At 40.5% G+C, this 25145-nt stretch overlaps 1 protein-coding gene across 1 annotated transcript in view; it reads left to right on the forward strand.

The window, feature by feature from the left end:
- LAMA3 (laminin subunit alpha 3) overlaps positions 1-25145 on the forward strand; it is a 275849-nt gene that overhangs the window by 206508 nt on the left and 44196 nt on the right. The window contains exons 41-54 of the mRNA XM_017883982.1: positions 3136-3242; positions 7369-7419; positions 7981-8132; positions 11986-12096; positions 12208-12319; positions 12546-12713; positions 14374-14570; positions 16242-16358; positions 17048-17202; positions 17668-17809; positions 18641-18743; positions 20945-21061; positions 21151-21330; positions 22501-22643. Of these exons, the coding sequence (XP_017739471.1) occupies positions 3136-3242; positions 7369-7419; positions 7981-8132; positions 11986-12096; positions 12208-12319; positions 12546-12713; positions 14374-14570; positions 16242-16358; positions 17048-17202; positions 17668-17809; positions 18641-18743; positions 20945-21061; positions 21151-21330; positions 22501-22643 (1855 nt within the window). The remainder of the gene's footprint in view (positions 1-3135; positions 3243-7368; positions 7420-7980; positions 8133-11985; positions 12097-12207; positions 12320-12545; positions 12714-14373; positions 14571-16241; positions 16359-17047; positions 17203-17667; positions 17810-18640; positions 18744-20944; positions 21062-21150; positions 21331-22500; positions 22644-25145) is intronic.

Consider the following 25145-nt stretch of genomic DNA (forward strand, 5'->3'; position numbering starts at 1 on the left):
GCATAACCACCCTAGACTGGGATTATCTGAAATGTTTATGGATAAGGTAGGACTTCGATAGGTCCAAGGAGTGACTAGAACCCAGTGGAGCCGGAAGATGGAGGTGGAGGGCAGGTTAGGTTGGGGAAGCAAGGCAGGAAAGCCCCAGGGCTGGAAGACGCTTGCCACGTGTAGGATGTGGGGACTGCCTTAGACTGGGGACACCAAGCAGCAGCTAAGGAGCTCAGTTCTATGCCAAAAGATGGTAATGGAAGGTTCTTCTGTTTTCCATTTTCCATTTCAGCAAAAAGAGTATTTCTCACACTTGCCTCACACTTATTCATGTATTCTTTCAATGAAAAATGTATGGAGGTCCTAGTATATATATATATATGTCTGGCACAGTGCTAAGTACTGAAGGCACAGTAGCAAACAGCACAGACAGCATCCTCAAGGGCTTTCCAGTCCAGTGGTGGACAGACATCAAAACACGCCATTAAAACAGCGAGAGATGGGAGAACTGGGCTAAGTTGAGATGCAATTAGGAGGTGCATCCACCCAGCGAGAAGGGAAGGATGTGGGTGGTGGGAAGGGATTCTAGGCTCTGAGATTTAAAAGCCACAGGGGACCAACACCTGGGAGGGCGTCCTAATTTCATCCTCTTTATGGCTCTTCACAAACAATGAAGCATTAAACAGCAACCGGCTCGCTGAGACATCCATTTGGCAGGCAACATTTTTAATTAACAGTACTTCTCTCAGCTGATGTTTGTTATATTTGATGTCTCAAGAAAACAAGCTATTATTTCTTTAAAAATTTTTTTGAAGCTTTTTCACGGGTAAATGCCATTTTGATGTCAACACTTTTCATTGGTTAGACACAGCACCCAGACATCATTCCTGGCACTCGCGATTAACTACACAATGATAAATACAAGGACAGTTAAGGGTGAAAAGTAGGAATATAGATTATGCAGGAGACTAGCTGGATAGAAACCAGAGCAGTCAGCCAGGGGGAGGGTTTAGCAAAGGCTTCCCAGCCCATACATGCTTTTACCCCCTCTTCTCCCTCAGCCAAACAGGGCCACAGATGACAAGCCAGTTCTCTGCTCTTTATTTGTTGTACCAGTGTCATTCGTGAAATCGGGAAGTTTTACTTCAGTCCTTTGTGTTTAGCCACTACCATAAGTTGAGAATAAGAGAACCAGTTATTTCTTGTAACCAGTGAGTAATGCTTTGCAAGAAGTAGAATCGAACTTTCTGAATATTTCTGTGATTTAAATATAAGGTACTTTGTAATTATGCACCTATTACTTGGGAAGTGTGGATGTAGGTAAGAAAGACATCAAAAATAAAGTATTCTAGAACACAGAGCTTCTGCATAGTATGATCTGTTAGGTAGAATACCAAGCCAGTCACAAAGTAAAGCCCTATTATTAGTATATGACCACCCTGCTTAGTAGACTTAGATAAGCACCTCAGCCTAGTTACCTACTTGATTATTAGGGGGTACATGGGCCTTCTGCTATCTTGTAATAATTTCAAATGATGCCAATTAGAAGATGAATATTTTGTCATGTCTTATAATGATAGCTACACTTGAGAGTCTGTTATGTGCAAACATTATGCTAGATTATTTATTACATGATCTCTTATATTCATTGAGCAAAATAGGTATTATTAGTCCACTCATTTATTCATTCAACAAATGAATGAATATGTGCTAGGTGCTAAGGATATATCAGTGAGCAAAACAGCCCAAAACTCTGTGTCTTCATGGAGCTTATATTTTCATGGGGGTTGTGGGGGGACCAGTAAAGAAACTGAAGCACAGAGGGTTACAGCAACAGCCTAAGATCACATTTGTAAGTGGTGGAGGCAGGAGTCCAGCCAGATCTTTCTGATCCTTTACATTATATCACCAGTGTATCCATGGTAATACATTGGTGAGGTATATTGGAAGTACATGGTAACGTGTGTTGGAATTGCCTACTTTTTTTTGATGCAGTGCTTACATTTTGGGAAATGAGGTAAATACCATATTTCCTTGAGTCTATCAAGTCCATTGATGATAAGACACCACACATCAGTTTAATGACAATTTGCAGGTGACTGGATGGGGAGTGGAACTTTGTTAATGGAAATATTGTAATTGACACCCCAACTCCAGGAAAATTAATGTGTGCTTATTTGACTTTTTTTAAAACAGTCTAAGAATCAAGGAAATGTGATCTTTAAACTTGTAAATCAGGAATGAGTTCTCATTACTATACTACCTAGAAGAACAAAGGCTCAGGGCCAAAGGTAGTAGCTGTAACTGTTCTCAGTTGTTTAAGAATCATTATATACAGCACGGCAGCAATTAGTGCAAATATGAATTATGCAGACTTTACATAGTGCAGGTCAGGTGCAGTGATTTGTGCCTGTAATCCCAGCACTTTAGGGACTGAGGCGGGAGGATCACTTGAGCCCAGGAGTTCAAGACCAGTCTGGGCAACATAGCAAGACCTTATCTCTGCTGAAAATTAAAAAATTATCCAGGCATGGTGGCATGCACCTGTAGTTCCAGTTTTTTGGGAGGCTGAGGCAGAAGGATCGCTTGAGCCCAGGAGTTCAAGACCAGTCTGGGCAACATAGGAAGACCTCATCACTACTAAAAATTAAAAAGTTAGCCAGAAATGGTGGCATGTGCCTGTAGTCTCAGTTTTTTGGGAGCCTGAGGCAGAAGGATCACTTGAATCCAGAAGCTCGAGGTTGCAGTGAGCTATGATTATGCCACTGCACTCCAGCCTGGGCAACAGAGAAAGAGAGGAAGGAAGGAAGGAAAGAAGGAAGGGAGGGAGGGAGGGAGGGAGGGAGGGAGGTTAGGAAAGTCTTCCCTCATCCAAGGAAGGAAGGAAGGAAGGAAAAATATTAAGAAAGTCTTCCCTCATCCAAAAAATTAGAAATTATATGGATCTTACTTCAAGTTTATTTCTGTGAGACAATTCAAGGGTAAATATCTCTGTATTGAGAAATACTCACTCTTGCAGATCTATGTCAGTCTTCCTCCCAATGGGTTACAGTATCCCAAACACAGAGGTAGAGATTGAGAAAATTGGTTGGGATAAACGATGAGTTATTTGGGTGTTTTTCCTCCTCTCTACATTTTGTGTAGGTGTGCACCGGGATATTTCGGGAATCCCCAGAAATTCGGAGGTAGCTGCCAACCATGCAGTTGTAACAGCAATGGCCAGCTGGGCAGTTGTGATCCCCTGACTGGAGGTAAGGTTGACCCACACCCCTGCTAATTTGCATTTATAAAACTGGTACAACTTAACAGCCTCAGAACCCAAGCACACATTTTCAGGATGCATAATACACAATTCCAGCCAGCAAGTTGTTCCCTGGTTTTGACAACCCTGGGAATGCTTAAATAGTATTTTCAGCTTTGGTGAATAACCTGTTTCAATGCACTTTTTTTTTTTTTAAAAAAGTGAATTGTTTTGAAAACTTACCTGATCATAACCAAAATAACTTCAGATCCTACTTTGGTGATTTTGCTGAGATCTCCCTTTGATATTGTAGGGATATTGTCATGTCAGCTTTCCTGTGTGTGTCTTAAGAAATTGAAATACTCTTTATCTTACAGCAGTACATGTTCTGGGATATGAGTGGGTGATTGGGGTGGATTTTATACATGAAGAAAAAGATAATTAGCAGGAGTTAGTATGGGTTTATTAGGAGCAACTTGGACCAAAAAGGAAGACTATCCTCTTCCTTCTTTGACAGAATATTAATAGGATTCATCAGGAAAATGCTATTGATGTAGTGTAACACCAAACACTTAGATAAAATCTTTCATCTTCTACTTACGGACAAGTTGAAGAACTAAAACCTGGAAGTGTGGATTCCAGCTGGTCAAGTGACTATTCCCAAAGGAATGCAGAGTAAATGGATTAATGCCAGTCTAGAATGGGGTATTTATTGTCATGCCTCAGGACTTCATCCTTGGCTCCACATTTTTTATTTGGATGGAAATATGGAAAGCATGCCTACCCATTTATCAGATGACGCGAAGTTGGGAAGAACAGTAAAGGGACCAAGGGAAAACTTCCCCCTCACCTGCAGAAGGTTTGCAGAAAATCAGCAGACAAGAGGCAGATTAATAGGAGAAAAGGCATACACAATTTTATTTTAATGCGTGTAACACAAGAGTATCACAGGACAATGATTACCCAATAACCCAGTGGGGTGTAGATGCTTACATACCCTTCTTCTTAGGGGAAAGAGATGTGGAAATGTGGATGATTTTAAGGGTAATGGTAAATGATTTTTAGACTGACTCAATGGACTCAGAGAACATACGGTGAGGCCTGGGACAAAATCTTTTGGGCCCACAGAACAGACAATGGTTTGTGACAAGAGTCTGTCCAGGTGTGTTGACAGACTTCAGTCTTTCTCCCTGAAATATGAGTTAAGTTCATGAAAACTCATGGAAGAAACCAGAAGTAGTTTGTTTTCATTTTTGGCAAGTCTGGATGTTGGGAAGATAAGTGGATATCAGAGTAAAGTTTTTCCGGCATCTGCTGGTCTCCAAGGGCCTTCAATTTAAAATAATCAGTCTACCAGGGTGCCATATTTTGGGGTGAAATTCCCTGGTCTTCTCCAATAGTAAGTGCCTCTCATGACACATTCAGAATTCAAAAGGGCCTTAACAGTCTGGAATGATGGGCCAATTCAACCAGACAAAATGATGTTAAGGATAAAGGTGTGGTCCTATAGTTGAGTAGAAAAAATAAATAAATGTTTAGCTATGTGATAAGTGGTAACTGGCTTAGTAGCAGGAGGTGTAAAAAGGCTTAAGGTTGTCATCAGCAGTCAGTGCAGGGTAGGTTAGAGTGTGGTGTGGCCCCAAAGATAGCTCGCACTGTTTTCACTGAGTTCCGGTGTCTAAAGCCAGGGTCCATGGCACCCTGCTCATGTAAGTCCTCACGTGAGAGTTAGTGACATCTTTAGAAGACAATAGAAGAGCTATAGTTGTTCAGAAAGAGAGTAAGACTCTGAAGGGATGTGGAACTGTGTCATATGAGGAAGGACTGGCCAGGGCAGTGAAAGGAAGAGCTGGAAAGGACATGTGTGTCAGGCTGGCGTGTGGGAAAGGGTTGGTCTTGTTCTCTGAGACATAAGGGACAGAACTTAGAGCAAAGAGTAGAAGCAAGAGGGAGCTCTATTTTAAATCATTCTAAGGAAGAAATGTCGAATGTTTAAAGATGAAACAGATTGCTTTAAAAAGAGGCAATTTCTCCTGTCACTGGAGGTATTCAAGAGGCTTCAACATCACTTGCAGCATATTCACCAGACTAATGCCTCTGCAGCCCTCATTTCCCCCACGCCAGTAACAAAAATCAGCAACCTGAAATGAGGAGAGTAACTGTTTGTTCCCAAAATGGAAGAAAATGCTCATGAATGAGACTTGCTTATTCCTGTTAGAGTTTTGTTGTTGTTGTTTTATTCTTTTGTTTTTTTTCTTTAACTAATAATGGACATATTCCTTGTGTGGTCGAAATGCAAGCTTGTTGGGAAAATTTCACTAATAAATCATCCAGAGAAGCCTAGTTCCCCATAAACTATTCAGGGTGCTGTTGAAAATTGTCAAGGAAGCAAGACCATGCTTGCTGGCCAGAAGCCATTTACAGACTAACTGAGGAAATAGAAATATCACAATATGTACATATAAGAGCAAATGGCCGTGCATGGTGGCTCACGCCTGCAATCCCAGCACTTTGGGAGGCTGAGGTGGGTGGATCACCTGAGGTCAGGAGTTTGAGACCAGCCTGGCCAACATGGGGAAGCCCCATCTCTATTAAAAATACAAAAATTAGCCAGGTATGGTGGCAGATGCCTGTAATCCCAGCTACTCGGGAGGCTGAGGCAGGAGAATCGCTTGAACCCAGGAGGCAGAGTTGCAGTGAGCTGAGATAGCACCACTGCACTCCAGCTTGGGCGACAAAAGCGAAACTCTGTCTCAAAAAAAAAAAAAAGCGAGTAAGACTTTTTTTAAAAAAAGGAACCCATTATGATATATATAATAAATTAAAATGTATACAAATGTTTATAAAGGGAACATTGTCTTTGTGTGGCAAGATCAAGGATGATGCTTTTATCTCATTTTCCTGACTTCCCCATATTTTCCATAATTAATTTATATCAGTTTTTACAATTAAAAGTAAATGTGGCTTAAAATGTCTGTATATACAACAAAGTGTGGAATATTATTGGCAGGTGAGAATAACAGATGTGAAAGCCTCTTGCAGCTTGTCCAGGAAAATGTTAAGCATAAAGTTTTGCTGTTGTGAAGGTAGACAGTTTGTTCAGGGGGAAGTGAGAGGACATGTCAATGTCAGAAGGCACGGCATGGGGAAAAGAGTACATGTGGAAGGGGTCAAGAATGCCCAGGGTTGACCAGCAGGTTTCATTGTAGCTGAGAACCTCAAAACTCAGCTTATCCAGCCTGGCCAATATGGTGAAACTCTGTCTCTACTAAAAACACAAAAAGTAGCCAGGTGTGGTGGTGTGTGCCTGCGGTCCCAGCTACTCGGGAGGCTGAGGCAGGAGAATCGGTTGAATCTGGGAGGCAGAGATTGCAGTGAGCCGACATCACGCCACTGTGGTCCAACCTGGATAACAGAGTGAGACTCCCCCATCCCCTCCGGCCAAAACACACACACACACACACACACACACACACACACACACACACAAACTCAGCTTATATGTGCTGTAGCTGGTGGCATGGGCCCACTGACATGGTATGCCCAGCACTATCACCACATCTGTCACACTGTTTTGTAACTTGTCTGCCCTCGTGTTTCATGGGACTGTTAAGTCACAGAGCAGCAGGGATTTTGTCTTGATATCTTTGTATTTCCAGCAGCTAGCATGGGGCTCTGGCACACTGTAAATGCTTAAAGTTGCTCAGTGAATGTTTGCACAATGTTCTTGAATGATGCCAGAAGCAGCACGAATATACAAGAGTCTCTCCAATGAAGAAAGGCCTAATGCGAATAATTGAGAGGTTTGGTTTGATAAGAAAACATGGCCCTTTATCGAGTTGACCTTTGTAGTGAAGGAATTGAATATATAACAGGGAGGCCACAAAAGCAGTTCCTGCAGCGTGCCTGCTGGGAGATGAGAAAGCTTCTGGGCACTGGCGTGGGTGAGGGAGGGAAAAGGAAGAGCTAGTGATGCTGGGTAGTTGGGTGTCTATTAGGTTTGCCATTTTAAGTAATGGCAAAACCCACAATTACTTTTGCACCTTGCAACACTAGCTTTTCTGAAAACCACGTTAAAGAGCAGATGAAGAATAAGTTTAATAACATTGTCTTCTTTGGTTATTTTCTGATTTCAGACTGCATAAACCAAGAACCCAAAGATAGCAGCCCTGCAGAAGAATGTGATGGTGAGAAAAGACAGCCCCTCCTCCTCCTTTCCAAGTTGTGGGGTTTGGTTTAAGATATGTGAGCCCCATGCTGGGTCATGCAGTTTCCAGTCTGGGAAAGTAAGGGTGGGAGAAGGTGGAAGGAGGACTACTTAGGGTCAAATCAGCTTCACTCTGTATGACCTTCGGCAGCTGACCCTGCTTCTCCAAGCCTCAGTTTCATCATTTGCTAAGTTAACATGATAATTAGACCTACCTTATAGGGATATTAGGGAAATGCTTGTAAATGTCTTATCACAATGCCTGGTAAATCGCAAGCATCCCATAGTTGAAGGCTATTATTATTTTCCTCATGTATAAAGTAAGCAACAGGTTGCATGGAATCTCCATTTCTAAAATGTTCCCTGTGCATAGGGCTCTCCTTTTTTCAGAATCCACATCCCTCCCTGAGAAGACCAGGGCTGTGATTATCACCTGTGATGATCTATGTGTGTGCCAACTGGGCTGCATAGCACTTGGGGTCTTTTCACAGTCCCACGGCTCCCCCCGCAGCACATTTGCCTTTGACTGTGGCCCCTACAGATTGCGACAGCTGTGTGATGACCCTCCTGAATGACCTGGCCACCATGGGCGAGCAGCTCCGCCTGGTCAAGTCTCAGCTGCAGGGCCTGAGTGCCAGCGCGGAGCTTCTGGAGCAGATGAGGCACGTGGAGACCCAGGCCAAGGACCTGAGGGTAAATCCCCTGCGTCCGAGAGTAGATACGTGGGGAGGAGATGCTGCGGGAGTGGATTCTCCATAAGGAGGAAGGAGGAGGTTGACTCCTGGAAAGGCTCAGGGGTTGTCCTCCTTCCTCTGATCCAAATGAAGATAAGAGTTTTCCTGGTGGAAAATCACTTTTGTGAACACACAAAACTAACACATCTAGGTGAACAACCCCGATATTCAATGTGTACTAATAAGTGTCCATGAAATCTTCACAATTATATTCTTCTGCCATGCCTTCAGCCAGTCCCTCCATTCGGGGTCCCTGACTTCCCACAACAGTCCTCCTTCCTCTGATCCAAATGAAGATAAGAGTTTTCCTGGTGGAAAGTCATTTTTGTGAACACACAAAACTAACACATCTAGGTGAACAATACTTACTGAACATCCAGGTGCATTTTTCTCATAGAGCCTTTATTTCAGTATCTTGCATTCAGAAGACTCAAACACAGGTTTGTGTTAAATTGGTATTAACTCTTCTTTAAATGTTGGATAGAATTTTTCCAGTGAAGCCATGTGAGCCTGAAATTTTCTTTGTTGGAAGTTGTGGTTTTAAAAAATAAACCGTGAATTTAATTTTCAAAGAATAGATATGAGACTACAGTATTCGGGCTATGTGTTTCTTCTTGAGTGATATTTGGTCATTTGCACCTTTCCAAGAATGTGTCAATTTCATCTTAATTACCAAATATATTGACATAAAATTGTTCATAATGTTGCCTTATTATCCTTTATACACTTACAAAGTCTATAAAGATGCCTTCTCATTCATTTTCTGATAATGATAATTTACATCTTATCTCTTTCTCTTATTTTGGCTAGAGTATTATCAATGTTGTTGATCCTTTTATTTCGTTGATTTTATCCATTGTTTTTCTGTTTTCAATTTCATTGATTTCTGTTCTTATCCTTTTTTTTATTTCTTCCTTGTGCTTGCTTTGCGTGAAACTTGCTATTCATTTTCTGGTTTCCTAAGCTTATTTTATTGATTCAGAATCTTTCTTGATTCTAACATAGGCATATAATCCTATCAGTTTTACCACTAAGCACTGCTTTAGCTGTATCCCACAGACCTTGTAATGTTATGTTTTCATTCTTATTCAATTCAATGGATTTTCTGATTTTCCTTGTGACGTATCTGTAACCCGTGTGTTATTTAGAAATGTGTTGACCAGGCATGGTGGTTCATGCCTGTATTCCCAGCACTTTGGGAGGCCGAGGCGGGTGGATCACTTGAGCCCAGGAGTTGGAGACCAGCCTGGACAACATGGTGAAACTCCAACTCTACTAAAAATACAAAAATTAGCTGGGATGTTGGCACACGCCTGTAGTCCCAGCTACTTGGGAGGCTGAGGCAGGAGAATCACTAGAACCCCAGAGGCAGAGGTTGCAGTGAACTGAGATGGTGCCGCTATACTCCAACCTTGGTGACAGCGAGATTCCGTCTTAAAAAACAAAAACAAAGAAGAAATGTGTTGTTTAATATCCAAATTGGGGGATTTTCCAGATAACATTGTGTTACTGGTTTCTAATTTAACTCTTTCATGGTCAGAGAACACACTTTCTATGATTTCAATCCTTTTAAATGTGTTGAGGTTTGTTTTATAGCTCAGAATGTGGTCCATTTGGGTGAATGCTGTATGTATACTTAGACGGAAGGTGGCTGAGAGGGTATCCTAAGAAGTAATAGAACCTATGTCCCTGAGGGGAAATAGGGGATGCTGTGCCTATGAATGGGGGCTAAAAAGCAGCCTGGAAACTGCCCAGTGCTCATCGCTGGGTAACGGCCGTATGACAGCCTAGCAAAGCTACAGGGGTGGGACACATCTACAGACCTGGATCTGTGCTGGAATGTTACATCCTCTCAGTGCCACCACGGTATACAAATCCTAAACTGCCAAAGTGAGACCTGGTCCTAGACCACGGGTCGGAGGCTCGAGTAGGGGTGGTGATAAGCATAAGAGCACTAGACAGGGCCCAGAGAGCACAAAGAAAGGGGAACTCCCACCCAGAATGAGCCTGCAAACATTGTTAGCAGAGAAGTAATAAGAAAGATGCTCAACAGAAGCAGCAGTCAAGAGATGAGTTCACTTTGGATAAAATGAAAACAATAGGACAATCTAAAAATGACTTTGCAGAATAACACCCAATAGAAGGAACAAGAAATTAGGAAATTTGAGGGGGGAAACCACCAGAAATCAAACAACAAGGGGTAGATATGAAAAGACCTAATTGGAAATCATGGAAATGAAAGAATACACTCATTGAAGTAAAATAATTCAGTAGATGAGATCAGCTCTAGTCTAGACACAGTGAACAAGGCTTTGGGGAAAGTTTAATAAGTACTTTTGGGTTGAGGACTGATTTTAGTGGCTATAGCTGAGTATATATAGCAAAAGATTATTCTAGAAAAATGACTCTTTCCTATCCTTTTGGATAATTTTAGTCCAAGGTTTATAGGCTTAATATGGAGAAGAGGAGGGGAAAAGCATTTATGTCTTGAGGAAAAAAAAAAAGGAAGCCACTGGGTTGCTTGGATTTTGTCAACACAGCCCTGTAGCCTTCACCGTTCTGCACACATGCCGTGTGCCACACCCTGTGCTAAGGGCTTTACTCAAGTCTCACAACCTCCTCATGAGGAACCTAGTGTTATTCTCATTAAACAGGCATGGAGAAGCTGAGCATCTTGCCTAAAATCATGGTGGTTCTAGAAGAATTCAAATCAAGATCAAATTCTAAAGGCCGTGCTTTACCCACTCCACCTCTTATGGAGGTGTTCTGATGACAATCTATAAAATGACTTGCCTCCCTTTCCCCGTAGTAAAGTTAAAATAGAACTATCTTCTTGCCATATCACACAAACATAAGAAAATTAAGAAAGATTACATATAAGAAGGGAAGTAACAGTTTTAAATTCCCATGTGTACATGACATTTTAAAATACATTAGCTCACTTATCACTAGAACCAACCTTGCAGCTAAATATGATAATCCCCAATTTACTAATGGAAGAGCAAGGCTTAGTGAGGCTCATCTATTATGTGGCAGACTTAGGGTTTGGACCTAGGCTTTATTTAAAGCCTGTATTCTTTTACCCAGCACTGGTTCTGACATACTTATTGAGGTAATAATATCATTTTTTCTATAAACTTTTTCAATATATTCTTTTTTCAAAAAAATTGAAAATAATCATCATTCTAGATATTATGTGCAGCAGCGTCTAAGAGTCTAAGAGTACTGAGGCAATTTAGCCTAAAAAAGGGGCAAGGGACCTGGATTATGGTCCTGAAGCAATCACCGATGAGCTATACAACCATGGACAAGTCACCCTACTTCTCTGGGCTTCCATTTTCTCATTTGCAACATGAGGCTGTTCAGCTACATGAGCTCTGAGTTCCCTGTGGTTCTGTTGGATGAGATTCTTTGAATACATTCTTAATGGTTCCTTCATTCAAGTAGCCATATGCACTGCTCTTAGTGTCAGGTTAACTGCAGATTTAAAAAAACTGTATTTATTATAGAATCTGGAAATTAATTAATCAGGTAAGTAGTATTGCCCTCATTTCTATAAGGTTAGGTCATTAATTCAAGTGAAGTAGCTCTTGTCTTTTCACATTTGCTACTTTATTTTAGAGCCATATCACAGTGTACATCAGAAAATAGATTCCTTATGTAACCTATTTCAAAGAACCACATTTGTGTGTGTGTGGAACTGACAATGGTCTTGCCAACTGATTCTTCAATTATAACCCTGTTGACCAGGTTGATGGGATTTAGTCTTAATTTATACTGTAAAGTGACACTCATTTGTGTTTTATTTCCAGAATCAGTTGCTCAACTACCGTTCTGCCATTTCAAATCATGGATCAAAAATAGAAGGCCTGGAAAGAGAACTGACTGGTCTGAATCAGGAATTTGAGACTTTGCAAGAAAAGGTAATGTGTTAGGTCCATTTAACTTTGGGTTTTTTTTTATTTTTTGCTTTCAAAGTATTTTATCTTTCTTCATTGACTAAATTTGTTGCTAATCCATTTGTTTTCATATAGGCTCAAGTAAATTCCAGAAAAGCACAAACATTATACAACAATGTTAATCGGGCGATACAAAGCGCAAAAGAACTGGATATGAAGATTAAAACTGTCATCCGGAATGTGCACAGTAAGAAGAGTTACTAAGCCCAATTACAGTTTTTTGGTTGCATAACCTTCATTGTACACTAAAAGAATTCCCTTTAAGATTTCAACATTATGAAAAGAATCCCATAGTGGTACTAAAAAACTAATATAAAATCTCCATAGAAGTTTCTGCCTTTTTTTTTCTTTTTTTTAAGTAGCCTACTGGAGCCCAGAATTCCCAGTTTAATAAACCACTTGATGTTTCCTAGTTCTCTTAAAGCAGATCTCGGGGACAGATGGAGAGGGAAACAACGTGCCTTCAGGTGACTTTTCCAGAGAGTGGGCCGAAGCCCAGCGCATGATGAGGGAACTGCGGAACAGGAACTTTGGAAAGCACCTGAGAGAAGCAGAAGCTGATAAAAGGGAGTCACAGCTCTGTAAGAATGCTCCCAAATTCTTTTATCCAGTCCATTCTAATTGATTTGAAACACGATGTATAGAGAACAATGTAGAGTTCTCCATTGTAGGCAGAAGGCCTCATGGTTTCAGTGAATATTACTGTTAGAGCATCACGTGGTGAAAATCGGTAGCCCCCAGGAGACCCAGGTTAATGAGGCGCTGTAGAATATAACAGCTTACCATCATGCCAAAAAAAAAAGAAGGTTCTTCTAAAAGTTAGATACGGTTGCCTCTTTTCCTTCTTAACTGTATTTTCTGATGCTCATGCACCTCTTTCCAGTTTTCTCATTACATCATTATTAATGGTCACCTCACCACTATTGAATTTTTGAATCACAAATTGGTATTAGCACTACTACAGGTTGAGTTTTCCTTTCCAAAATGCTTGGGACCAGACGTGTTTCAGATTTTTGATTTTTTTGGATTTTGGAATATTTGCATAGACTTAATGAGACCTCTTGGAGATGGGACCCAGTCTAAACATAAAATTTATTTACGTTTCATTTACATCTTATACACATATCTTGAAGGTAATTTTATACAATATTTTTAATAATGATGTGCATGAAATGAACTTGTGTGTGTTTGTGTATGTGTAAGACAGAGTCTTACTCCATTGCTCAGGCTGGAGTGCAGTGGTGTGATCTCAACTCACTGCAACCTCCACCTCCTGAGTTCAAGCGATTCTCATGCCTCAGACTCAGAAGTGGCTGGAATTACAGGTGCCTGCCACCATGCCTGGCTAATTTTTGTATTTTTAGTAGAGACAGAGTTTTACCATTTTGGCCAGGCTGGTCTCAAACTCCTGACCTCAAGCGATATGCCTGCCTCAGCCTCCCGAGGTGTTAAGATTACAGGCATGAGCCACCGCGCCCAGCCTCTGAAACAAACTTTTGACTGCATTTTGACTGAAACCTGTCACATGAGGTCAGATGTGGAATTTTCTATTTGTGGCATCATGTCATTGCTAAAAAAATGTCAGATTTTGAAACAATTCAGATTTTGGCTTTTTTGATTAGGGATGTTCAAATTTCTATTACAAAAACAAACAAAAAATGATATACTAGAAATTAACAGAATACATCAAAAGGTTTTGACTAGAGAAAATGCCTCATTAGTTCAAAACTGAGAAATATTAGTTTAGTGCATACTTTTTTCAGGTACTGGTATTTATTCTTTAATAAAATGATGTATCAGTGGTTAATATATAGATACTAGCAGCTTTCTTGCTTAAATTTTTATTGTTCAAATTTAATGTGAGTCTTGGCTTTTAATTGTAAATAGGCAGTATTCACAGTGGAAGAAGCATGCACTTTACCCCCTGCAGTCAGCTCAAGTTCAAGTCCTGAGCCTGACTGGCCATGTAACCCTGGGTCAGCCATCTCATTTCTCATGGCCTCCATCTCCTTATCTAAACATGAGAATGATAATTTATTGTTTTTCAGTGGAAGTTAAATGAGGCAACATGTACAGTGCACATAGCAGGTCTGTGTCAATGTGAGTTTCCTTTCCCATCCCCTCCAAAGTTCAAGGAAAACCATGAAATGAGTAGAAACTCGATTCTCCCTTCATAGTCTTTATAACCCAGCTTCAGTGTGCTCCTCTATCAAGTAGAAAACGTGAAGTGATGTATTACAGTGCTGAACCGGATAAGGACCTGGCAGAAAACCCACCAGGGGGAGAACAACGGGCTTGCTAATAGTATACGGGATTCTTTAAATGAATACGAAGCCAAACTCAGTGACCTTCGTGCTCGGCTGCAGGAGGCAGCTGCCCGAGCCAAGCAGGCAAATGGCTTGAACCAAGAAAATGAGAGAGCTTTGGGAGCCATCCAGGTGAGTTCACAGTTTGAAGCTGCACACTTTCATTAATAAGGATGAGAGAAGAAGAGATCTTTATTATTAATAAAGTGGCATAGTCAGGCACCTGTCTGTACATCTAATTATACCACCTCAGACCCAGATCAGATAGGAACAAAGCATTAAATGCAAAACCATAGTCATTTCTAGCCTTCAGCTACCAGAAAAGATTCTGAACTTAAACCACAGACAAAGCAGTGCAAACTGCTTCACCTACATCCTCGGCTGAAAGAGTATTGGAGGAATAATGTTGCCAAATAGATGAGAAATTAATATTGCTATAGTTAATTCAAAGTATATATTATGTTTTTGGTAATTTACTTTTTGTGTCAGATATGTAAACATAATTATCATAATCACCAGCAAAGGCATTTTAAGCCATAATCTGCTTTATAGGAAATAAAAGTACAGGTCACATACAGAAGCTGCAATGACAGAATTTAGAGCTCTGGATTTTGCAGTTCATATATATATATATTTAGCACCACCACGCCTGGCTAATTTTTGTATTTTTAGGAGAGACAGAGTTTCACCATGTTGGCTAGGCTGGTCTCAAACTCCTGACCTCAGGTGATCCACTCGCCTCAGCCTCCCAAAGTGATGGGATTACAGTTATAGCCACTGCGCCTGGCCTTATAGTTCATATTTCAAGTAGTGAACATTGTATGTGAAAACAATAAGGCCAGGTGCAGTGGCCTATGCTTGTAATCTTAACACTTTGAGAGGCCGAGGCAAGAGGATTGCTTGGGGCCCAGGGGTTTGAGACCAGCCTGGGCAAGGTAGTGAGACCTCGTCTCTACAAAAATGTTTTAAAAAATTAGCTGGGCATAGTGGCATGCGCCTGTAGTCTCAGCTACTCGGGAGGCTGAGGTGGAAGGATCACTTGAACACACTGGTGGGTTGGGGGCAAGCCATTATCGAGCCACTGCACTTCAGCCTAGGCAACAGAATGAGACCTGTCTCAAAAAAAAAAAAAAAAAAAAAAAATTAAAACAACAAAAATATGAGAGATTATGTAGGGTTATAAAACAACAGTGAAATCAAAGTTGAATAACATAGGGCAGACCCCAAAACAGGAGGAAGTTGGTAAATGAAAATAAATGATGTCTTAGTGGATGACTCTATGCTTAGCTCCCAAAGCCTCTTTGGATGGTACCATGTCTGTGTGAAGTTGCTGATTATGCCAAGGTAAGGAAGCAGGACCCAACTTTATAGGCCTCTGAACTCTGGCAGCCTTCCAGCCTGGCATTCTCAGGTTCTGTGTGACCTCTCGGTCAAGTGCCTGCTGTGTTCTCATTGGTACTGGCTGATGGTTGGTGATGGTTTATTTACATAAAATCTTTTGGTCTGTTTCAGAAACCAGATTTTGATAATATGCCCATCTCGTTGGGCAAGTTGACCCCTACTGTAGAAACCTTCTTCAGCAGTGATAGCAATTGTTTCATTGGCATATCATTTAAGGAACTATGATAAAATACCTCCACTACAAAAAGAACTGATTTCCTATCACTTTGTAATTGCCTAGACAATGTTTAGGTTCGAGAAAGCATTCTGACTTTGAACTTACTTATATGTTATTGTCCCATAAATTTGTCTGTGCCTTCTGATAATATATCATGGAGCTCAAGCAATTTTTTTTTTCTCCAGAGACAAGTAAAAGAAATAAATTCCCTGCAGAGTGATTTCACCAAGTATCTAACCTCTGCAGACTCATCTTTGTTGCAAACCAACATTGCACTGCAGCTGATGGAGAAAAGCCAGAAGGTAGAGGAAATAGTTGTTCTCTAGAAAAATCTAAAATATTTTAATTATATTGTGAGAAAACAATGAAATGGGCTGACCTACTTTTTTGTTTTATCAAAGTATAGTCTCTTAGATGCAAGGGAATATATTGAAATGTTAACAATAGTTCTCTCTTGCAAAAAAAGTATGAATGACATGTCTTCTTATGTTCATACGTATTACCTAATTTGTCTGCAATGAACAAATCATTTTGTGATAACAATAAAAAATTATAATGCTATTTTTAAAAATCAAGCATACAAGCATTTATTAACAAGATATTTAAGACTTGATCAAAAAAACTGATACAATTTCTTAGCAGTTCAATGGGGATTTTAAAGCATCTTTTACAATAATGATTTCTAAGTCATTAAAAAAGTTCTTTGGTTTACTACAACTTTATATTGATGATAACATTGTGCTTTTGTAAAGGTTTCTAAAGGGTTTCTCACCATAATGAGAATGTTCAAGATAGTGGTAAACCTTGGGGAAATATTACCAGTGCTACTGTCTGAAGTGAACAAGGATTAACTGGTATGGTAAATAGGCTTAGAAAATATAACATCTCATTGTTGCCCCTGGAAACACATCAGTTATGATAGAGTTTGAGAAATCAGCATCTACGTTCTTTGCTTGAATTTATACTGTCTTTGTTTACTTGGAAAAAATAGGAATATGAAAAATTAGCTGCCAGTTTAAATGAAGCAAGACAAGAACTAAGTGACAAAGTAAGAGAACTTTCCAGATCTGCTGGCAAAACATCCCTTGTGGAGGAGGCAGAAAAGCACGCGCAGTCCTTACAAGAGCTGGCAAAGCAGCTGGAAGAGTGAGTGTATGGCCCAGGAGACCAGAAGGCCATGTGGGCTGAGCGCAGCAGCTTGTCCTGAGACAAGCAAGGCCCTCCCTGGGTTGGCTGGGTCTCCAGAACTGGGTGGAGGGCAGAGGGTGGGGTCAAGGCCAATGCCCCATGCCCAAGTCAGAAGCAGAGCAGCAATAAGGGCGCTAATTCCTGGCCACATCCTTTGGGCACAGCTACAGAGGCCATCACCTCCGGTATCCACTTACCAAATGAAATGGGAGGGGGCTGGGCTCAAGTTGATGGCACTACTGCAGTCAAACCTGGCCGACAGAGAGAGACTCTGCCATCTCTTTATATTATATTATATTTTATTTTTTCCATTTCTTAAAAAAAAAGGAAAGAAAAGAAAAGAAGAAATGGTAAGGTTTGGGGGGATGTCAGCTGCTGGCAGAGGAAGGTTGTGGGGAGTGCCTAACCTGCCCTGTCTTCCAGGATCAAGAGAAATGCCAGCGGGGATGAGCTGGTGCGCTGTGCTGTGGATGCCGCCACCGCCTATGAGAACATCCTCAACGCCATCAAAGCGGCCGAGGACGCGGCCAACAGGGCTGCCAGTGCATCTGAATCTGCCCTCCAGGTGGGCACCTGTACCAGCAGCTTCTCCACATTCACTGTGGAGATGGCTCATTTTTATATTTTCTTTCCGTGGGCTCCAAGGAATAGAAACAAAGCATTATTTTAAATCAGAACTTGTTGTATAGGATAGAACTTGCTCTAGATATGGTTAATTTCTGTATTTGACTACTTCATGTCTGTAGCACAGTTTTAAAACTATGTGTAAAACCAGATGGAAATTACACTGATTATCAATTTTCAACCTGAACAAATATTATATCCTATATCTTACCAGGTATGCTTTTATGCTGTGATCGTTAACCAAAAAGAGACATTTTTGCAGACAACGTGATCAGCATTTTCATCAGGTCATTTGGCCTTACATCTCGGTGTGTCTGTGGAGTCCTGTGGGATTTTATATGCACCGTATGATAATTCCTATATCTGAAAATAAAGAACAAAATATTAAATATCAGAGTTCAGGAGGACAGGCCTTCTTGAATGAGTAAAGGCTTTTCTGTCCCAAAGCTTGAATGCCTGAAAACAACTAAGTTCTCTCTTCTGTTATTGTGGGGGGTTTCGTACGAATGACAGTAAGCAGCTAAAACAAGTGTCACATAATTTGTCAGTATGCCACCAGAGATAGGCCCACCTCCCCAAGCCACATAAGTCACATAGGTGTTAGGGCTACCTGGAGCCCTAACTGTATCTTTTAGGGAACAATCTAATTCTAGCTCCTTCCCCCTTTGCACTTCATCCTTAAAATTACGGGCTTCAGACTAGGATAGAAATCTTATTCCATATTTCCTAACATACAGCATTTGTTTAAGGCTGTTAAATGCTTTGCTTTCAGACAGTGATAAAGGAAGATCTGCCAAGAAAAGCTAAAACCCTGAGTTCCAACAGTGATAAACTGTTAAATGAAGCCAAGATGACACAAAAGAAGCTAAAGCAAGGTATTAAGGGGAGTTGGCAATGGCAGGGATAGTCAGGAGCTTTAAAGGACCTCTGGGACCAGGCGGGACAGCCCTAGAAGCAAATGTTGTTTTTGAATCTCAGTGTCAATGCAGATGATACCTTTTATTTATTTTATTTTATTACTATTATTATTTTTAATAGAGATGGAGTTTCCATTGCCCAGGCTGAAGTGCAGTGGCACAATCATAGCTCACTGTAGCTTTGAACTCCTGGGCTTAAGTGATCCTCCCACTTCAGCCTCCCAAGTGGCTGAGATTACAGGCATGCACCACCAGGCCCAGCTAATTTTTGTATATTTTGTAGAGGCAAGGTCTTGCTATATTGTACAGGCTAGTCTCAAACTCCTGTCCTTACAGGATCCTCCTGTCTCAGCTTCCCAAAATGCTGGGATTACAAGCATAAGCCATCATACCGGGCCCAGATACTACTTTTTAAATTCATGATTTGTTTATCAATTTCATGTATCCACCCAATATCCTAAATATCCCCCACCCATCATATACAAAATTAACTAGAGCCTTATAAATATAAATAAATCTTGAGAGTGATAGGCCTATTTGGGCCTGGCCTTGGTGGGGAGGCTATTTTAATTTAACTCACCTGTGATCATGGTATTGGCAATCCACATGTCAAGATCATTGGTTTGGGATCATTAGAATAACTGCTTTAAAATTTCTTAAGTACTAAAATCTTTGCAACTAAAAGTCCCCAAAACCACTACTACTGTGAAGCATGAGAATTTTTTTGTTTTGTTTTGTTTTTGAGACGAGGTCTCACTCTGTCACCCAGGCTGGAGTGCAGTGGCATGATCTTGGCTCACTGCAAGCTCCGCCTCCCGGGTTCACGCCATTCTCCTGCCTCAGCCTCCCGAGTAGCTGGGAATGCAGGCACCCGCCACCATGCCTGGCTAATTTTTTGTATTTTTAGTGGAGACAGGGTTTCACCATGTTAGCCAGGATGGTCTCGATCTCCTGACCTCGTGATCCGCCCGCCTCGGCCTCCCAAAGTGCTCGGCCAGGGCCAGGAATTTTTTAAGCATAAATTTTATCTTTGGAAAATGTTCATGTATTTTACTTACTTATTTTTTTAAATAATTAAACTCTCTCAATCTCACCAAATTTCTGTTTCAAAAATACTGTTTCTTGTGTTTCTCCAGGCTCTTGTTGTCATCCGTGAGTCCACAGCCCTCACTTAGCCTCTTAGTCCTTTCAGAGGGATTAAATGATGCCTCTGTAAATTAAATAATTTCTCCCCTTTCTGCTTCCTTCCTTTCCTTCCTTCTTTCTTTCTCTCTTTCTTACACATGATAAAAAATTAAAGACATGAAAAATAAAATACCAAAAAAGTACTAACATACATTCATTTGCCTCGCAAATTTCAAGAATTCAGATTTTCTGGTGTGACATCTGTTGCTCTCTACAAAATTTGAGCTTTGAGGTAGGCTCAGTGTGCTAAATAGGGTTAGGATGCTAACTATGTAAACCAGTCCTGGAATCATAATTGAAACCATGAATCATCAAGATGGTCTTAAAGCATTTGCTGGTCATTTTCGATGACCCAAGGATGGCAATATTATCAGCTAGCAATGTCTGCTAGCTCCCTTTCTTTCACAGAATTTTAAAAATGTGTCGTTCATTTTGGAAATTAACAGAAACAATGCCTACTTTATGTCTGTATTTGCCTGAATGAGGCTCTTTCAACAACACTCTTGTCCTCTGATGGAAGAGGATCCTTTCTGCATTATTAATTAATTCATTCACTCATATATTCATTTACTCAACAAACAGGTAATAATAGTAAGCCTCAACTAGTGCCAGACACTACATTATGTGCTAGGACATGGTAGTGGATAAGACAGATGCATCTTTTACTAAACAGAGTCTCTTACTCTGGGCGTAAGATAAGAAGTTTAGCCTTTGCCAAGTTATTCAGCCTCTCTCTTTCTTCCTGTGTATTTCCAAGCCATTTCCTCAAGGTTCTGATTTGCTGCTGACCTCTGTAACTGGAGGATCCCAGAGCTGTGGGTCTGGGCACATGCAGTGGGCATCTCTGAGATGACCCCTAAGAAGCAAGTCTGCTCAATGCTGTGCAGACACTGGCTACTTCAGGGGCCACAAATACCAATGGAGAATCAAAAATGCACAAAGTAATTGCCTCCTAATGCTTTATTTTATTTTAGAAGTCCATCCGGCTCTCAGCAACCTACAGCAAACCCTGAATATTGTGACAGTTCAGAAAGAAGTGATAGCCACCAATCTTACAACTCTCCGAGATGGTCTTCGTGGGATACAGAGAGGTCAGCATCTTCCTAACCCATTGTACTTGGTTGGCTTCTTTTGTTGAACGTTTTAGATACTTATACCTCCCTATTTGTGTGTGCATTAGGTGATATTGATGCTATGATCAGTAGTGCAAAGAGCATGGTCAGAAAGGCCAACGACATCACAGATGAGGTCCTGGATGGGCTCAACCCCATTCAGACAGATGTGGAAAGAATTAAGGACACCTATGGGAGCACACAGACCGAAGACTTCAAAAAGGCTCTGACTGATGCAGATAACTCGGGTATCAGGCGTTCTCTGGCCAGGACATCTTAGCCATTCTCTCCATTGTTATCTGTTTTGGTCCATTTTCATTCTTCCCTGGTGAAGTCTGATCTCAGAAACTAAACCATTAGAAAACAGCTCCACATGACATAGGATATATTCAAAGCATATAGGTAGTCTACTAGTTGGAAGGACCAGATAGGATTTTTAATTTTTAGAAAATACATTGAAAATGCTATTGGTTTTTTTTTTTTTTTACAAAGTGGAGATATAAGTTTCTTAATCATGAGGCATTGAATTATGATTAATATTAAGAATCAGAAAATAGGCCGGGCGCTGTGGCTCACGTCTGTAATTCCAGCACTTTGGGAGGCCGAGACGGGTGGATCATGAGGTCAGGAGATTGAGACCATCCTGGCTAACACAGTGAAACCCTGTCTCTACTAAAAATACAAAAAATTAGCCAGGTGTGATGGTGGGTGCCTGTAGTCCCAGCTACTCAGGGAGGCTGAGGCAGGAGAATGGTGTGAACCTGGGAGGTGGAGCTTGCAGTGAGCCGAGATCATGCCACTGCATTCCAGCCTGGGCAGCAGAGCAAGACTCCATCTCAAAAAAAAAGAAAAAGAAAAAAAAAAGAATCAGAAAACAAAGATTTTTTTTTTCTTTCTGTAGTGGTCAAAGTAAAGGATTTGGTACCCAGATTGCAGAATACAATTCACCATGTACAGTAGTTCCTCCTTATCCTCAGGGAATATGTTCCAAGACCCCTAGTGGATGCATGAACCCACAGATAGTACCAAACCCTATATATACTATGTCTTTTCAATCTGATAACCCAGACGGCTACTAAGTGACTAATGGGTGGGTAGGGTAGACAGCAAGGACATGCTGGAAAAAAGGAAGATTCACATGGGTGCTACTCCAGACAGCACACAATTCAAAACTTACAAATTGCTTATTTCTGGAATTTTCTTTTAATATTTTGGACCATGGTTGATAGCAAGTACTTGAAACCTCGAGAAGTGAAACCATGGGTAAGGGGGGAACTACTGTAACTAATTATGACCCATCCTGTTCAACATCTGGGGACCAAACATGCCACTTGACAAATACTGTCAGTAAGAACAATTGTAGTTAGCCTTTTCTTAATGCGCAATCTTACATTTCTGTTTTCTAATCTCACCAACAGTGAATAAGTTAACCAACAAACTACCTGATCTTTGGCGCAAGATTGAAAGTATCAACCAACAGCTGTTGCCCTTGGGAAACATCTCTGACAACATGGACAGAATACGAGAATTAATTCAGCAGGCCAGAGATGCTGCCAGTAAGGTGAGTATGTCCCCATGTGGTCAGTGGCCAAGGCTAGTTCTCCGATGAGTTATCACATTCATCAAGAAAGAAAAGACACTTATTTACTCAAGAATTAGTTGTCTTTCTTTCCCCAATTCTTTGGTTGCTTGAAATATAAAGATTGATTTTCTCCTGTCATCCTTTACAAGTGTACATGACCTTCGTACATTCTTACATGATCTTATCATTCTTACATTATCTGGTATATCAGGATCCTGAAGCAGTTTGCCCCCATTGAGTTTATTCAGGCAGAAAGAAGGATTTTCTTCCAGGCCCTAGTTTGTAAACTGTAATTGCACATTCAAGTGAGGATTCTGTGGTCAGAATGTGCCAGTGTGATACTGCACAGGACCTACCCTCCTACTGTAACTTGAAAGTTGTAGAATCCATCTTTGCTGAGGATGGAAGATTTCAGATGACAGCAGTTTTCCATCATTGGAGTACTGATTCACCAGCCTTTCTTGTTTTAACCTGACATTATTTACTTGAATTACTGACACTCGTCTCTTAAAATGTGTTTTGTCCTAAAATGGCATAAATATAATTTCTTATATTTTCCAATAACTCCTAGACAGCCCTACAGGAGAGTTTTGGAGGGAAAGGGTTGGAGAGCCTAGTCAGAATATCACTGCCCTGGAGGCATCGTGCCCGGTAACCAGGCTCACTGTTACTTCTTTTGAGGCTCGGAATCTGCCCTTTCTTCTAAGAAAGCAAAGTATTCCCAACATTAAACCTTGAACAGGAAAACAAACAGCATAAAGCAAAATTTGGAAGAAAGCACCCTCTTCACACTCATACATGCTTTATAAAAACCAAATGAATAAGAATGTATGCTAGCTTTTACCCTTCTGTGTTCATTCACTAATTTATCCAACAAAAATTTGAAGTGTATTATAACACGGTGGTTAATAGCTGTTTAACCAAGCCAGACTGTCTTGGTTTCAATTCTTGCTCTGCCTTTGATGAGCTGTGAGACCTGAGCCCTGTCCCTTTACCTCTCTGTGCTTTAGTTTCTTGGTCTATAGGGCATAGAGAATAATAGTACCAACCTCATGAGATTGTTAGGGTTAAATGAGCTAATGTGGAACAGTGCCTGGCAAATAGTAGATACCATGTTAGTGGAAAAACATAAAATAAAAAGCAATAAGTAAGTGCTTTTGTATGCCTGGTTGGCATTGGCACTTCTTTGGCTTCTGAGGACACAGAAATTATTAAGTCATAGTTCTGAACTCGGGCTGCTCTCCAGCCACTGCAGGTAGTTTCTTAGACTGTGCTAACAAGCTGGATAGAGGTGTGTTATGTATATCTTCAAAATCCCCAGTTCTACCTGGAGAGGCTTGGAATAGCATTAGTAAGTATCATTAACAGACATGGATAAGAAGTTTCATTGCAACATAGTTTGTAATCACACAAAAAGTTTTTTTTTAAAAAAAGCCACATTGACAACAGTAAACCTGAATGAGCTGGGGCTATGTTTATCAGCATGAATAAATCCAAACACATAGTGCCCAGCAAAGAAAGCACATTGTAGATAAATGTGTACAGGTGGACACCATTTATATAAAAATATTTAAAACATGAAAAATGGGACTAATTACAGTTTATAAATAAAGGCATATTTAATTTTTAAAAATTATGAAAAAATGTATGGGAATTTGCTTGGGAATCCAGATCCAGAGTAGTGGTGACCTCTGAGAAGGGAGAGGGGAACGGGTGCCAGTTCTGTGAGTCGTGTTCCATTTCATGGTGATGCACATACAGGCATATTCTCCCTCCCTTTCCTTAAATACAAGAAATACCTTAATTTAAAAAATTTAAAGGACGAGTAGGAATTTGCCAGGTGACAAAAAGCAGGAGAGAATGCCAGGCAGAGACTCAGAGAAGGTCCTGAAGGGCAGGGGGTGAGTAGGAGAGAGATGCGTGAAATGAGCCTGCAAATGTGGGACCCCATCGCTAAGTCCTCTGATTTAATGCCTTGCATATACAAGATTCTTGATAAATATTTAAATACTTGATAGAGAAAACGCAGACTTGCCGTAAATCTCATTCTTTTGTGTTTGATCATTAGGAAATATTTATCTTCTTGGTTCACACACCAGGGCTAGTCAGAGAACTTTTGTTATTGGTCTATTACACATAAGTATAAAGTTGAGAGTAAATGTTTGGAAGTTTTGAATAATTTGAATTGCCTCAACATGCAAGCATGTGATCAGTGGGCTTGTATTTTGTCTACCATCTGTTTTATTTTTCTAGTTATTTAAATTTGAGTATGTTTTACAAAAGTATTTGTCCCTGGCATATTAGAAAGAAAAAATGGTCCTTCATCACAGATCTTAAGAAGCACTATTTTAGAGAGCCTTGATGCACTCACTCATTTTTCAGGACTGAATGCCTATAATAAATGAAACTGTAACATGTAATATATCCAAGGGAAGCAGTTCCTTTAAAAATGCATTTAAAATATTTTAATATATATAAATA

This window comes from Rhinopithecus bieti, unplaced genomic scaffold (genome assembly GCF_001698545.2).
Source record: "Rhinopithecus bieti isolate Rb0 unplaced genomic scaffold, ASM169854v2 scaffold_13577, whole genome shotgun sequence".
NCBI lineage: Eukaryota > Metazoa > Chordata > Mammalia > Primates > Cercopithecidae > Rhinopithecus > Rhinopithecus bieti.